This window comes from Musca vetustissima, unplaced genomic scaffold, assembly GCF_032173495.1.
Source record: "Musca vetustissima isolate MV318-11 ecotype Yass unplaced genomic scaffold, APGP_CSIRO_Mvet_v1 utg12183, whole genome shotgun sequence".
NCBI classification, from domain to species: Eukaryota; Metazoa; Arthropoda; class Insecta; order Diptera; family Muscidae; genus Musca; species Musca vetustissima.
In genome coordinates this window covers 151,398-168,650 of record NW_026878969.1, presented here as the reverse complement: position 1 = coordinate 168,650, position 17,253 = coordinate 151,398, and the positions used below count along the sequence as shown (strand labels likewise).

General features: G+C 36.3%; 1 protein-coding gene across 1 annotated transcript; it reads left to right on the top strand.

Annotated features, from left to right (window-relative positions):
* The first annotated feature begins 10,091 nt into the window (after window positions 1-10,091).
* LOC133323762 (kynurenine 3-monooxygenase) lies at window positions 10,092-16,602 on the top strand. The gene is made up of 6 exons (XM_061532681.1): window positions 10,092-10,186; window positions 12,972-13,281; window positions 13,365-13,452; window positions 13,566-13,989; window positions 16,068-16,460; window positions 16,522-16,602. The coding sequence occupies exons 1-6, from the start codon at window positions 10,100-10,102 to the stop codon at window positions 16,600-16,602; spliced, it is 1,383 nt and encodes a 460-aa protein (XP_061388665.1). The 5' UTR covers window positions 10,092-10,099.
* The last annotated feature ends 651 nt before the right edge of the window (window positions 16,603-17,253 follow it).

Here is a 17,253-nt window from a genome sequence, read left to right as displayed (position 1 = left end):
CGACCAGTACTTTGTTTACAAATTAACATCTGCAGACGGACGGACGGACATGTATAAATCGACTCAGAAAGTGATTCTATGCATATTCTCAAAAGGAACCATGGGTCTATATGAACAATCCCTGTGTTTCATCATTTTCAATTTTACTGAAAAAGTTTGAAAATTTTATGAATGTTTTCATGCTGTCAAAATAAATTTATTTTCGATAAATACTCTCAATTGTTAGGAATGTAACAGTTGTAACAGTTTTCTTGATTATAACGAGAGTGATTCGAATTGAACAATGTACAAAAGTCGGTGTCTTACAGTACGTTTACATTTAACCGGATTTCGTTAACCCTGTGGTTTTCAATTGCCATTTCCTTTGCATATATGTCAAATAAATCCTCATAAAGTAGGTTAACCCGGTAAAAAGTTCTAATGTACAAGGAGTTTTAAATACAAATTTAAGGAGGAAACACATACGAGGATTCAGGCCTGCCCTGTTAAGTTGGCTTCGTATGAATTGTCAATTTATAAAGGAATAGCAGAGTCAAACTTGAATCTGGACGCAGTTCAACTTTATTCTTTTGTAATAAAAGAAACCAACTTATCACGCCAAGCCTGAAAGACCTCTTATGTGTTTCCCCCTTTACTTACTACTTTTGATTTTTTTCAAATTAAAAAAGTCCTTGCGCTGGTCCAGAACCAGCAAGTATCTACATCAGCAATATTTTCAGCGGAACGAGCGAAACAATGATGTATCGGCCTTAGAATATTAGTAACCGCTTCAGGCTATTCAAATTTCTTCCTAAATTTTCAATTTACTTGTTTAATCTCCTCTTATTTGGTCTGTTCCAGCAAAATTGTTGCTCGTAACAGCCTTTCTTTGGCTACATGCGTAAATTGCGTAGATACTACAAATTTGCAAACGATTTTCTTTTTCTTTTGATGAAAGCACTGATATTAACGGTATTAGTCAACTTGTTATTTGTGTGTGATCGGTTGATGCTTCTTGTAATATATTTGAGATCATGTTTACATTATAGTACGTTTACATTGTACGGGATTTTGTTAACCCAGTGGGTTTCAATTGTCAATTGCATTGTATTTATGTCAAATTAATCCTCACAAAGAAGGTTAACCTGGTAAAAAGTTCTAATGTAAATGTCGTTTTAGTTTCAATGTATTCTAATGAACCAGGCAAATTAATATATTAGGCAGTCAACGAAACGCTTTTAAGCACCGTGGATACAAATAAATTGGCTGGGGTTTGCACCGATGGTGCTAACGTAATGATTGGACGAACTGACGGATTTATTGCCCAATTAGAAAAAACATGGACTAACATTTGATCGACTAACATTTGCATTATACACCATGGACTAACATTTGCATTATACACCAGCTGAATCTGGTATCAACATGTTTAACCAACCACCCGTCGATGGAAATCGCCGAAAAGCTAATTAATAAAATTCGAGGTGGCCATCACTAGCTTACCCATTGCAAGTTTGTGAACTTTTTAAAAAACAAGGGCAACCTGATGGTATCAACGCGCAAGACGTCCAGTAGGCTCGGACCAACTGTGGAACTTGAGAACTATAGCTTCGAGGTAGTCAAAGATTTGATATACCTTGGTACCGCCATAAATAAAACGAATGACATCAGTTTTGAAATTCGGAGAAGGATAGTTATGGCCAACCGGTGCTACTATGGTCTGAGCAAAGAACTCAAAAGCAAGGCCACCTCCCGCCAGACCAAACTCACACTCTACAAGACGCTGATACTATCCGTGCTGTTATATGGATCTGAAGCATGGGTACTTACGCAGCAGATGAGGCAAATCTTGGAGTGTTTGAGAGAAAAATTCTCCGAAAGATCTATGGGCCGATCTGCGTTGACGGTGAATATCGCCTTCGAATGAACCATGAGTGGTACCAGCTATTCTCGGACATCGACTTTGTTAGACGTATTGAGCTGCAGCGACTACGTTGAAGAGCACTGAAGCAGGTTTAAATAGGACGAACATACATAAATACAAGTACCTATGCATGTAAGATTTCCACCAGTAATACGCTTACATACATAAGGTATGAAGCACAAATTCAACTACGAACGTTTTAACCGCAAAAACATTAATATACGCTATTGGAGCTGGAGTTACCGCGGTCATGTTGTAAGTATGGATGAAGATGCCCCAGTATGGATGAAGATGCATGGGGTTTTTTTTTGTCTGCAGGCAGGTCAAGTTCGAAGATAGGATCATAGAACATAGATCAATTTTTTCGGGTACCCCCATATAAGGGTACCTGCAATTTTCGGTATTTTGGGGTTCTTCAGTGCATTTTTCAACCGAATTCGCTGCAATTAGGTATTTTGTAGTCGTATATGGTAATAAATCTCTCCACCAAAAATTATAAATATTCGCCCTCTTTTTGGGGTAGTCCCCATATAACCCCATTTTTTATATTAAAATCGCTATCTGATTTGTTCTGTGTTTTGGGTTTGGTTCTAAGACTCTGTTGTAATCTTTTCACCTGTACGTACGGTTCGACAGTGAACTATAACCCGCATTTAGACCTAGCCTCTGTGTGGGAGGTACTAGAAGGACTGGACCCATATTGCCCATCTTCGAAATTGAACTAAATTTGGAAGAAATAGTAAGTAAGGGCAAAGTTTGGATGAAATCTAAATTTTCTGAAACGAATTTTGTCCAAAGAAACATGGGGTCTAAAACAAATATATTTCGATGAGGCACATTTTCACCGTGTCAAAGTATATACACCCTCATTAGCCATAAGGCTGAGGGTATAATTATCCATTTTGAAATTTGTATTTTGGTTTACATAAAGGTTTCTAGAAATGTCGGTATAGGTCCATTTTTTGGTATTTTCCCGATATTTTCATTTCAATTACCTGTCAGTAAATCTATGGTGGAGGGTATCTAAAGTTCGGCCCGGCCGAACTTAACGCTTTTTCACTTGTTAATTAATTAATTTTTCAATCACTATTTTCACAATTTTGATAGAAATTACTCCCCGCTATGGTATGTTTACATTATACCTGGATTTCGTTAACCCAGCTGGTTCAAATTGTCAATTCCATTGTATATATGTCAAATAAATCCTCATAAAGTATATTAACCCGGTAAAAGGTTCTAATGTAAATGCTGTTTTATTTCAAAAATGCACAAATACATTTGTTATTTTAAATTTTAGTAATCGTGCCATAATTATTCAAGGTAGTCTCATATTATTTCAACTTATTCATAATAATCAAATTGTACATGTATGTGTATGTACTTTAATGTAAATATCTTTGTTTGGGGTGCCGAAGTTATTCAGTTGTCTGGCAACAGTTTTTTATGCTTTTCAGTCTATTAGACTTTGTGATAAAAATCTAAATTTCGTATGCATTATGGGTAAAAAAAAACTTATCTAATTTTTTTATAACTTTGGTGGTTCGTTCCATTGTTATGCTGATGCTAAAGTACATAGTTTTTTATTCCGATGCATTTATTTCCATTTATTTTGTTATCTTCAAGATATCGAGATAAGAAATGCTCAAATAAAGAAATCACATAGATATTTTTGACGTATGCTTGTAGAGTAGAAAGTCTAAGGTCTCTGCATTCGAATATACTAATTGTTGCTATAATCGGATTATAGAGTCACCACGCAACCAATGTCTGCAGATATACAGACGATTTATTGTATGTATGTAGGAGGATTTTTTTGTGTAAGATGCCAGTCATGACATACTATGGAAATAAAAGCCATTACCATGGAAATAAAAGTACTCAATGATGGAAAACATAATTTAAAGAAATCAATGGCCCCTAAAAGCTCTATTTTTAACAAAAATTTCTGCAAAAAATATTTGTTTACAGTTTCACGGCTTCAATGACCCTAAACCAGGTCTTTTATAGGGGTAGCAGAAATTGTATTGCTCTTCGGATGGGCTTTTATAGCTTTTATGCTTGGCACACGACACGCACCCTTTCTCCAATGGCTCGTGACTATCTACTAGACAACTATACACATTTAAATATTTAAATTAATTTAGTCTACTGATAGAATACAGATAATCTTATTATGTTTTTTTTTTTAGTTTGGAAAATCTTACAATAGTTTCGAATTCATATATTGAATGAACTACTTTAATTGGGTTTGGCATAACTTAACGCCCGAACAAATCTATGTAATTTACATTATTAAAGAATTTATTTAGAATATAATTTCTTTTTGTTGCCATATTTAAGTTCGTTGTGTAATAAAAAAGACGTGTAATATAAATTTTATTATTCATGCATGTAGATATGCGTATATGTAGATATAATTTATTCGAAATAGAAATTGCTAGCAAATCAATTGACACTTATAGGGTTTCACGTGCTTCTGCTTCTGTTGCGACAATCTTAGCCGGTTACACCGTTTGAAAAAAGTGTGTTGAATGGTTGAGAAAAACGTGTTTAACATGCTTAATAAATATATCGAAGTCGAAAATCTATATTTTCTCAAGCCCTACTAAGGCGTGGATTTTTAAATACATATTTTTCAAGGCCTACTACGTTTTTTACATATTTTTTCAAGGATATTTTTTCGTGGATTTTTAAATAAACATTTTTTCAAGGCCTACTAAGGCGTGGATTTTTAAATAAAAAAATTTTCAAGGCCTACTAAGGCGTGGAGGGTGACTTAGGGGATGGTAGATACCAAGCAACGGCTCTGATTGGCTTTAAAATGGCAAAGTCCAGGCTTATCTTGGGCCCTCTTTCATCTCAGTTGAGGACACTGACCTCCCTGCGGAGTCACCTGGGGTAGCTGCTTTCATCATCCGTAGAAATAGTGAGCTGATATGTGCCCTGAGTTCACCCATAACAACTGTAAAAAATGGCTTGAGGCGTCGGGTTAGTTGCTTACACTCGGAAAACCCCTCCTACTATGAAAAAGCAACGAAAAAGAAATGTTGACGACTCCGCAAACGTATCAATGACCACGATCTGCGAATCTGCACTTGGAATGTGCGCACGTTGTTTTTTCAAGGCCTACTAAGGCGTGGATTTTTAAATACATATTTTTTCAAGGCCTACTACGTTTTTTACATATTTTTTCAAGGATATTTTTTCGTGGATTTTTAAATAAACATTTTTTCAAGGCCTACTAAGGCGTGGATTTTTAAATAAAAAAATTTTCAAGGCCTACTAAGGCGTGGAGGGTGACTTAGGGGATGGTAGATACCAAGCAACGGCTCTGATTGGCTTTAAAATGGCAAAGTCCAGGCTTATCTTGGGCCCTCTTTCATCTCAGTTGAGGACACTGACCTCCCTGCGGAGTCACCTGGGGTAGCTGCTTTCATCATCCGTAGAAATAGTGAGCTGATATGTGCCCTGAGTTCACCCATAACAACTGTAAAAAATGGGTTGAGGCGTCGGGTTAGTTGCTTACACTCGGAAAACCCCTCCTACTATGAAAAGGCAACGAAAAAGAAATGTTGACGACTCCGCAAACGTATCAATGACCACGATCTGCGAATCTGCACTTGGAATGTGCGCACGTTGTTCCGAACAGTCGCAGTTTTCGTTTGGCGGAAGTCAAAGCCGATATTATTGCGTCCAGATGAGCGAATTGCTATAATCCGTATAAAAGCGAAGTTTTTCTACATCAGTCTTATTTGCGCCTAGACAAAGATGAACAGACCAAAGACATTTTTTACGAGCGCCTATAAACAGTATATGACTGCTGTCCTGGTCATGACATTGAAATTCTACTAGAAGATTTTAATGCAAAAGTCGGAAGAGAAAATATTTAGAAACATCCGACAGCTGCATTAGGTTGATTGACTTCGCGGCAGAAAAAAACATGGTAGTTAGCAGCACCAGATTCAAGGATCTCGATATACACAATCTCACCTGATCAAGCAACGAGTAATCAAATTGATAATGATGTGATATTTTGGCATTTATAAAGTGTTTTAGACGTTCGATCGATCCATGGAGCGAATATCGACCATTACCTTGTGGCAGCCAAGGTTCGCACACGTCTTAGTGTAGCAGCAAAGGTGCGATCAAATGTAACCAGGAAACTCGACGTCGAAAAGCTGCAAACAGCAGAAGCCTACTTCGCTCAACTTACCCATTTGCTTGACGAAAAGACTCCTTGTCGCGATAATAATATAGAAGCACAATGGCAAAGAATTGCCACTCCCTACAAACTGCAGCAAAAGCAACACTTGGGTACCAAAAACCACCATTAAGAAACCCATGGTACGATCAGGAGTGTTGCAATGCTACTGATGTGAAAAACGCAGTGTATAGGGCAACGCTGTAGACAGTAGCAACACCTAATGCGATTGAGGATTATCGGGAGAAAAACAAGAGAGGAAAAACATATTTTCAAAAGAAAGAAGAAAGAACAAGAAAAACGTGAGTGTAAGTAAATCTGGAAGTTCAGGAGTCAGAATGAAGTTCAGAAATTTTACCAACGACTAAAACACCAAATCGAAGGCTTCGCTGCAGGCAAATTCTCTTGAAGAAGGAAACCTGGTGACAGATACCGACAGCGTGTTGAGGATCTGGAAGTGGCATTTTGCAAAGCTTCTGGTATCAAACAGTAACGGGGAAGAAGATACCCCAGAACCAATAAGAGATGACGGTATAAATTTTATACCATCTAGGCAAGATGAGGTCAGCAATAGCAATTAATCGGATGAAGAATATTAAAGCAGCAGGCGGTGGACAGACGCTGATAAGGAGCATGCACCAACTGATTAGTACAATTTGGTTAGAAGAATGCATGCCCAATGATTGGAACCTCAGCATCCTGTGTCCCATGATAAAAAAATGATTAGTCTCCTTCCCATCGCATATAAAGTGCTATCCATCGTGCTGTGTGAAAACTAAAGCCAATGGTCAATGGCATTATTGGAACATACCAATGCGGCATCAGACTTGGTAAATCCACCATAGACCAGATTTTCACACTGCGCCAAATCCTAGAAAAGAACCAAGAAAACCACATAGAAACATTCCACCTATTCGTGGACTATAAAGCCGCATTCGACATCCCAAAAAAGGTTGCGTAAAAATATGTGTATAACATGGAAGAAATTGTAGGTGTGTGATTAAATTATCCATGGCTTCAAGAAAAAAATCTGCTTGGAAAAGGACTGTTTCTAGAATGAAGACAAATGTCGAACCTTGACAAATTTGAATTTAATTCGCATATGCAAGTTCGAATCAGTGCGGAATAAATACAACTTATCAATATACGACCTTTGTAAAGCCACATAGCATAATATGCCTGATGAGCCGCTTAATCAACGGCGAAACGCGTTGCATAATGGTGGGTATGTAGGTTCTTCTCCTGGCAAATGGAAATGAGGTACTAAGAAATATAAACGAAAAAATGGGTCATTTAGAAGTGGATAAATGTTATTTAAAAAAAAATGAGAGTTCATTACTGTTTTTCGGCAACTGAAGCTAAAGATTGACAAGTACAGGAAAAAATTGCATGAAGTGAATTTTGTATTCTGCCCTTCAGCGCGAGATCACTACACAGTACCTCGAAGAAGCCAAGGCCTTTCCAAACAATTCATTTAGATCATTTGGGTCTATTGCCATCACTTCAGTCAAAGAGAAAATACATTTTGGTTATTATTGACGCATTTACAAAGTTTGTTAGATTGTACCCGGTTCTCACGACAAGCTCTAACGAAGTCAAGGCGACATTATTAAAGTATTTCGACCACTACAGTAGACCAGTTAGGTGCATATCAGATAAAGTGACTTGTTTTACTTCGAAGGAGATTTCCGAATTTTTAGAAGAAAAAATATATAGACCATGTGAAAGTAGCAGTGCAATCGCCTCATGCGAACGGACAGGTTGAAAGAGTAAAGAGAACACTATCAGGCTTGTTGGCTAAATTAAGTGAACCAGTAGAATAGGATGAATGAGTGAAACAATTGAGCCATATAGAGTTCGCTTTTAATAATATCGTAAACAGGTCTATATGTGAAACTCTAAAAGAACTTTTGGACCTCAGGGAATGGGGGTATTAAGGAAATTAGAAACAAAGCCGAAGCTGTTATATAAAAACAGGGAAGTACAGCGAACAATGGTCTAAGGAAAAGGGTTATATGACCAAATCATTCAAAGTCGGAGACTTCGTAGTAATATAGAATGTAGACACAACAGTAGGAGTTTACGAAAAGCTATTGCTAAAATGTAAGGGTTCTTATATCATAAATAATATGCTTCCAAAATATAGATACATAGTCAATGACATTGCAAATGGTCAGATCAGCCAAATTCCTTATGATAGAGTAATCGAATTTCGTAACATAAGACTGTGGAATATGGATGACGCATTTGAAGAGATCCAGAGATGCTCTGACCCATAGTGTATATAGTTTAGCATAATTAGCTTAAGTATATAGAATAATTCATTAAGTATATTCACCCCTAGTATAAGTAATTTAACCACTGTGTGACCGGGACGGTCACCACTGTCAGGTTGACCGAGCTGTAGTAGAATAAAATAGGGAACCAGTCTGTTGTAAATAATTATAGAACAAGTTGATTGTGAATACCAAATAGGTACGATCATTAAAATACAACCATGTATGTAAAATAGAATTCAGAACAAGTAATGATGAAATAAAATAAGACGCCATTCGGTACGATTGCAAGTTCTTAGCCTAGCCCAAAAAACGGTATAAACAGAAAAAAGTTAAGTGTTTTGGAAACTTCCATCTCTGTTATGAACACATGTTAAATTTTGTTTCGATCTGACAACTCCTTCATATAGAAACAGGTGTTCAAAAAAGACGCATCCGAAATTTTGTTTACAATGAAAACGAGCTTTTATTCCTAATGTTTAATGTTTCCATTGTAAAAAATTGCGGATGAACACCTGTTTCTATATGAAGGAGTTGTCAGATCGAAACAAAATTTAACATGTGTTCATAACAGAGATGGAAGGTTCCAAAACACTTAAATTTTTTCAGTTTTCCACATGAAATTATGTAATGTTTGTAGTTGAACGTTCTGTAAAAAGAATACGTTGGGCGCCATCTGTTCACTTTTAAGATTTTAGGTGAATGAACAATTCTTTAAGCGCATGAATGACCTTGGTGAGTATATTGAGAAGCCAAAAAAAAAGACTAATGGGAGGTAAAGTTTTTAAGTTTTGACGGGATAAATTTTTTGCTGGTAACTCTAAAATCCATAAAGAAAAAGCTTCATTGACATGGCATGTCTTCAGTCAAATCTAATGAGTAATAATTTTCTAAAACATATCCTTCTTCTAACTTGAGTCTTTGTGCGTTTTTTGGATTATACGTTCTTGAATCCTTAATTAAATACCATAAAACTCGATTTTGGAGTTTAAATAATCTACAAAATTTCAACCTCATAAAATTTTGTTGATTATTTTGTACCCTAATCTAAATAAAATAAAAATATTCATTTCGCAAATATTTTAATTACAACATATCCTACCAATTATTACTGCATTAAATTTTCGAGTGTAATTATTGAAATTTTAACGCTCGACTAAGCCCCATGCCAGCCGTTACATAGAGTCAGTAGCAAAAGTACACTAACTATATAAGTTCTATACTATATTGTAAACATAAAAATATGAGATAAACATGATCGAAGTTATAATTCTTCCAGACATATCATCATCATCACCAACATCCGAGATAACCAAAAAACAATTCGTGGTCGTAGTACCAACACCAAAAAAATTTTATTTCTCAATGACTGGGTGCTAAGTCAGTTTGTTGACACAAGTCGAAGAAGAAGAGAACATAAGGCGTACAAATAATAGTAGATAGGTTCAACAAAAAATATATACATGAACAGTGTTCGTATATTATTCACTTTGCACCAGCAAGATGCAATCATAACGATCTCAGCTATCGTCCAGTGAGGAAGATTTTTTCGAACGAAAATTTAAATAACGTGTCGTCGGCAGTAACTGACATAATTATAACAACAACGATTGTATTGTAACATAATCTGATTTTTTGTGGTAGTGAATTTAATTCATTCGTGTGAAACGACATCAAGAATAAAATATTTGAGTGTGTGTGTGTAAAATTAAGGACAAGATGTCAGAAAAAATTAATACGGTCAATGCTAATGGCACAAATTTAAATATACCCCCACTTAATGTGGCCATTATTGGAGGTGGATTAGTAAGTTTGAAAAATGTTTGAATTGAAAAAATAAATGTTAACAATAATAAAAATAATATATATTTACAAAGGGTGGATTTTTTCAAATTTACACATATATATATATATATATATATTTATGCCCTTCACCACACTGTAGTACAGGGTATTATGTCTTTGTGCATATGTTTGTAACAGACAAAACCAGTGAGCGGAGCAGTATAGTCGGACGGCGCCGACCATACGATACCCTACACAACTACCACGGAACTCAAATTTTCTGCGGATGTTTATTCCGAGCTTGGGCAATATTTCGTGATATTTGCACCCTCTTGCCCGATTAGAGGTAAACAGCACCTCTTCCTCACACTGACATATTTTCCGAATATTATGAGTATTCAGTACAGCTATTGTCCAGATTCCCTTCACCGTGGGTTGTGTTGTGATGTTCGGCTTTCATTTGTGGTCTATAGATCGACTCGAATATAACACAAAAAATTAAGTTTTCGGTCCACTTCATTCCAAAATTATTATCTGATCATCACCGAAAATTATAGGCGTTGTCCTTGACCATACCTGGAACCTCATGGAACATTTTAAAGCGATCAGCGCTATAGTTGCGCTCTCTAGAGTGATAATGGGTTACTAAATAATATACGAATACGGATATACCTGTAAATATTTAGGTGTAACTCCCACATCCGAGCACATACAACAATATAATTGGTCTTAATATAAAAGTCAACCACTCCTCTTGGATATAATATCAACTTCTCGGGTATATGTCCTTCAGTGGTAAATATACATGCTGTAGAATACAAATTTTGTAATTTTTCACACAAAAGTCAGGGTCCATTTGACCCGCTAAATATTGACCGATCTTTATCAAAGCAGGCATGCTTATTCTTTGGCCCGATCCCCTTCTCCATGCAAAATTTCACGAAGTTCAGGCCATTACTACGGCCTCTGGAGCAACCCGAAAAACCGAAAAAAATTTAGTATTTGGTCCATTTCATCCCCTAAATATTAACCGATCTTTCCCATAAACAATAGGGGTCTTCATTGGGCCGAACCCATCCTACATGCAAAATTTCGTGAAGATTGGTCCATAACTGTGGCCTGTATCGTGTTTACAAATTATAATGGACAGACCGACGGACGGACACACATGTCTAGATCGACTCAGCTAGTCGAGATATGACGATCGGTATACTTAAAGGTGGGTCTAGCACCAATATTTCGCGGCGTTACAAACTTTTGGGGCTGCACGAATCTATAATACCCTGACAACATAGTTGTGTAGGGTATAATGAAGCGAGATAGGCACATGGATCCTTTTGAGAATACGCATAGAATCACTTTACAAGTCGATGTTAAATTGTCCATCTGTCCATGTTAAATTGTAAACAAAGTACAAATCGCATTTATGATCCGATTTGGATGAAATTTGGCATAGGTCACTTATTTGGTCCAAGGACGAACCCTATTGAAATTGAAAAAAGAAAATCGGTTAAGATTTAGATATAGCCCCCGTATATAATTTCGTCTGATTTAAGATAAATGGGTCACCAAAGTCCCTAAATATCTTTCGATTTGCATGGAATTTGGCATAGAGTTCTGAAATAGGCCCAGAATGATGTATGCTAAGTTTCGTTAAAATCGGCTCAGATTTAGATATAGCTCCCATATATAGTTTTGTCCGATTTTATGTAAATGGTGCACTAAAGTCCTTATATATCTTTCGATTTACATGAAATTTGGCATAGAGTTCTGAATTTGGCCAGAATGATGTATGCTAAGTTTCGTGAAAATCGGTTCAGATTTAGATATAGCTACTATATATAGTTTTTCCGATTTTATGTAAATGGTGCACTAAAGTCGTCCGATTTAAGGTAAATGGGGCACCCAAGTCCCTATATATCTTTCGATTTGCACGAAATTTGGCACGGCGTACTCAGTTGAGCCTAGAATGACGTGTGCTAAGTTTCGAGAAAATCGGTTCAGATTTAGATATAGCTCCCGTGTATAGTTTCGTCCGATTTAAGGTAAATGGGAGACCAAAGTCTCTATATATCTTTCGATTTGCACGAACTTTGACACGGCGTACTCAATTGAGTCTAGTATTATGTGTGTCAAATTTCGAGAAAATCGGTTCAGATTTAGATATAGCTTTTATATATTTGTTAAGGTAAATGGGATACACCCAAGTCCCTATGTGTCTTTCGATTTGCACGAAATTTGGCACGGCGTACTCAATTGAGTCATTTAAATAAGTTTGTCCCATTGTACACAAACGACTCTTAATCTGCCGGTATGAAATGAAACTTAGCATAGGTTTCAGAATATTTAAGTTCGTTCAATTCGTTCATATTTAATTTCCTTCAATTTCATGTCAATGTTCCTTTGAAAAGGCGACGTCTATTAGGATATATGTAGAATATATCAAAGTGGTTCTCTCGAAATATATTTTTTTTCGAACATCTCAGAGTAGTGGATTTTATAAAAAAAACTATTTTTTCGAACAACTCAGAGGAGTGGATTTTATAAATAATATTTTTTCGAACATCTCAGAGGAGTGAATTTTTTTAATAATATTTTTTCGAATATCTCAGAATCGGCTATTCATTAAATAATATTTTTTTCGAGCATGTCAGAGTGGTAGATTTGTTAAAATTTTTTTAGAATACCTCACCAGCGTATATCAGCCCTCGTAGTATTTTCATGCTACTCGTTTGTAAAGAGTTTTGAACAAAATAACACAACAAATGCCCATTATTGATTTTTTTTCTGCTTCTATATGTTGTAGGTTGGTTCATTGGCCGCTTTAAATTTTGCTCGCAATGGACACAAAGTTGATTTATATGAATATCGTGAAGACATTCGAACAGCCGAACTGGTGCAGGGTCGTAGTATAAATTTAGCTCTTTCACAGAGAGGACGCAAGGCATTAGCTGAGGTGGGCCTAGAAGATGTGGTGCTGTCAACAGCCATACCAATGCGTGGTCGTATGTTGCATGACATTAAGGGTCAAACCTCCGTGGTCCTATATGACCCTTGTACCAACCAATGCCTCTACTCGGTGGGTCGTAAACATTTAAATGAAATTTTATTAAATGGTAAGTAGATCAGCTTTGGAAAATTTCCAAAAGGGGAGGATTTGACACGCGTTGAAATTTATTTGTTTGTTTTTCTTTTACAGCTGGTGAAAAATTCCCCAACATACAGTATCACTTTCGCCACAAACTGAAAACGGCAAATCTTCAAGAGGGTTCCATGCGTTTTCAATGGTAAGTTGCCGATGTCGTTGTTGTTGGCTTATCTCTATCTTATGAATGAAAAGTAAATAAAACCGAAAAAACGAGAAGCATTAAACATTTCTTATCTTCATTTGTTTTTGTAGCGACTATGGGGACCAGCCATTGGCCGAAGCTACAGCTGATCTTATTGTTGGCTGTGATGGCGCCTTTAGTGCGGTACGCCAACAAATGTCCAAGACATTGGGCTTCAATTTCTCACAGGAGTATATTGAACATGGCTATTTGGAATTGTGTATTCCCGCCAAGAATGGTGAATTCCAAATGCCACCAAATTATTTACACATTTGGCCTAGGAATGAATTTATGATGATTGCCCTGCCGAATCAAGATAAGTCATTTACGGTTACTTTGTCAATGCCCTTTAAAGTATTTGCTGGTATTACAACACCCAAGGAGTTGTTGGAATTTTTCCATAAATATTATTGTGATGCTGTGCCATTGATTGGCGAGGAGTTGCTCATCAAGGATTTCTTTAAGTCCAAACCGCAGTTTTTGTTGTCGATTAAGGTAAGGAAATTGGAAAAAATATTAAAAAAAAATTAAATATCTCCAAAGCATAGATTTTTAAAAATACATATTTTTTCAAATATACCCAAGGCGTAGATTAAAAAAACATTATTTTTTATTTCGAATATTTTATGATACTAATTGAATTTCTATACCCTTCACCACATTGTGGTACAGGGTATTATGTCTTTATGCATATGTTTGTAACAGGCAAAAGGAATCGAGATAGACCCATGGTTCCTTTTGAGAATATGCATAGAATAATTTTCTGAGTAGATTTACGCATGTCCGTCCGTCCGTCTGTCCATGTATTTTTGTTAAAGTACAGGTCGCATTTATGATCCGATTTGGATGAAATTTGGCACAGTTCACTTATTTGGCCCAAGGACGAACCCTGTTGAAATTGGAGAAAATCGTTTCAGATTTAGATATAGCTCCCATATATAGTTTCGTCCGATTTAATTTAAATGGTGTACCAAAGTCCCTATATGTCCTTCAATTTGCACGAAATTTGGCATTGCGAACTGGATTGAGTCTAGAATGATGTGTGTAAAATTTCTTGAAAATCGGTTCATATTTAGATATAGCTCTCATATATAGATTCGCCCGATTTTAGGTAAATAGTCCACTAAAGTCCCTGGAAACATTTTGATTTTCACGAATTTTGGCAAAGCGTACTGAATTAAGTCTAGAATGATGTGTGCAAAGTTTCGTGAAAATCGGTTCATATTTGGATATAGCTACCATATATATTTTCGTCCGATTTAATGTAAATGGTGCACCAAAGACCCTATATATTGTTCGATTTGCACGAAATTTGGCATGGCGTACAGAATTGAGTCTAGGATGATGTGTGCTTGGTTGCGTAAAAATCAAAATGATGTGTGCTAAATTTCGTGAAAATCGGTTCAGATTAAGATATAGCCCTACATATATTTCGTCCGATTTAATGTAAATGCTGCACCAAAGTCCGAATATATTTTTCGATTTGCACGAAATTTGGCATAGCGTACTGAATTGAGTCTAGAATGACGTGTGCAAAGTTTCGTGAAGATCCGTTCATATTTATATATAGCACCCATATATATTTTCGTCCGATTTTACATAAATGATGCACCAAACTCTTAATGGTTGTCCGATTAATACGAAATTTTGCACAACGTATCAAATTGAGACTTGAATGACGTTATTGGCTTTTGTTGAAATTGGTGCAGATGCAGCCATAGCTTCAAACGGGTGTCTGATTGAAATTTTTAACAGTGCGGCGTACCGAATAGCCTGTATCAATTTTGCTATAGGGACAAATTTATGTTAGGCTGCAGAAATCCATGAGTATGACATGCAATGGATACATATGTACAATATACCCAAAGTGGTGAAGGGTATCATATAGACGGCCCAGTCCGACTTTACTACTTTCCTTACTGGCTTCAAATAATCGCAAGGCGTGGATTTTTAAAACAATATTTTTTCAAATATCCACAGGGCTCGGCCCAGTCCGACTTTACTACTTTCCTTACTGGTTTCAAATATTCGCAAGGCGTGGATTTTTAAAACAATATTTTTTCAAATATCCACAGGGCTCGGCCCAGTCCGACTTTACTACTTTCCTTACTGGTTTCAAATATTCGCAAGGCGTGGATTTTTAAAACAATATTTTTTCAAATGTTCACCGGGCTCGGCCCAGTCCGACTTTACTATTTTCCTTACTGGTTTCAAATATTCACAAGGCGTGGATTTTTAAAACAATATTTTTTCAAATACCCACAGGGCTCGGCCCAGTCCGACTTTACTATTTTCCTTACTGGTTTCAAATATTCGCAAGGAGTGGATTTTTAAAACAATATTTTTTCAAATATCCACAGGGCTCGGCCCAGTCCGACTTTACTACTTTCCTAACTGGTTTCAAATATTCGCAAGGAGTGGATTTTTAAAACAATATTTTTTCAAATATCCACAGGGCTTGGATTTTTAAAAAAATATTTTTTTGAATATCCCCAAGGCGTAGATTAAAAAAAAAACATTATTTTTCATTTCGAATATTTTATAATACTAATTGATTTTTTTTTATTTTTTAGTGCGACCCCTTCCACTTTGCCGACAAGGCTCTCCTGCTGGGTGATGCTGCCCACGCCATGGTCCCCTATTATGGACAAGGTATGAATGCGGCCATGGAAGATTGTACTCTTCTCTTCTCCATTCTTCGTGAACCAAATATGACAATAGGCAAAGCGCTGGAAACTTTCACAGATCGGCGTGTCAAGGATGCCCATGCCATTTGTGATCTGGCCATGTATAATTATGTCGAAATGCGTGATTTGACAAAACGTTTCTCGTTCAAGTGTCGTAAATTTTTGGACACTACCCTATTTCGTTTCTTTCCCAACTTTTGGGTGCCACTCTACAATAGTGTCTCTTTTACCAGTATGCCGTATAGTAAGTGTATAGCTAATCGTAAATGGCAGGATGAGGTGAGTATTACATTTTTGTAAGGATTTACAACAAATTTACACAAATATTTTATTTTTGCAGGTTTTAACAAAGGTCTGGTACACAGTATTGTCATCAACGGTGTTATTAGTTGGAGCCGTTTATTTAGTTAAAAATAATTAAGTTATATAATTGTTTTTATTTTTCCTTATTTTTCATATTTACTATTTATACCCTTCACCACACTGTGGTACAAGGACGAGCCCTATTGAAATTGGGAAAAATCGGTTCAGATTTAGATATAGCTCCCATATATATATTCGTCCGATTTAATGTAAAAAGTCCCTATATATCTTCCGAATCTTCGGAAATTTGGCAAATCGTAATGAATTAGGCCCAGAATGATGTGTGCTGAGTTTCATGAAAATCGGTTCAGATTTAGATATAGCTCCCATATATAGTTTCGTCCGATTTTATATAAATGGTGCACCAAAGTCCCTATATATCTTTCGATTTGCACGAAATTTGGCACAGCGTAATGAATCAGGCCTAGAATGATGTGTGCTGAGTTTCATGAAAATCGGTTCAGATTTAGATATAGCTCCCATATATAGTTTCGTCCGATTTCATATAAATGGTGCACCAAAGTCCCTATATATATTTCGATTTGCACGAAATTTGGCACAGCGTAATGAATTAGGCCTAAAATGATGTGTGCTGAGTTTCATGAAAATCGGTTCAGATTTAGATATAGCTCCCATATATAGGTTCGCCCGATTCAATGTAAATGGTCCACCAAAGTCCCTATATATCTTTCGATTTGCACGAAATTTG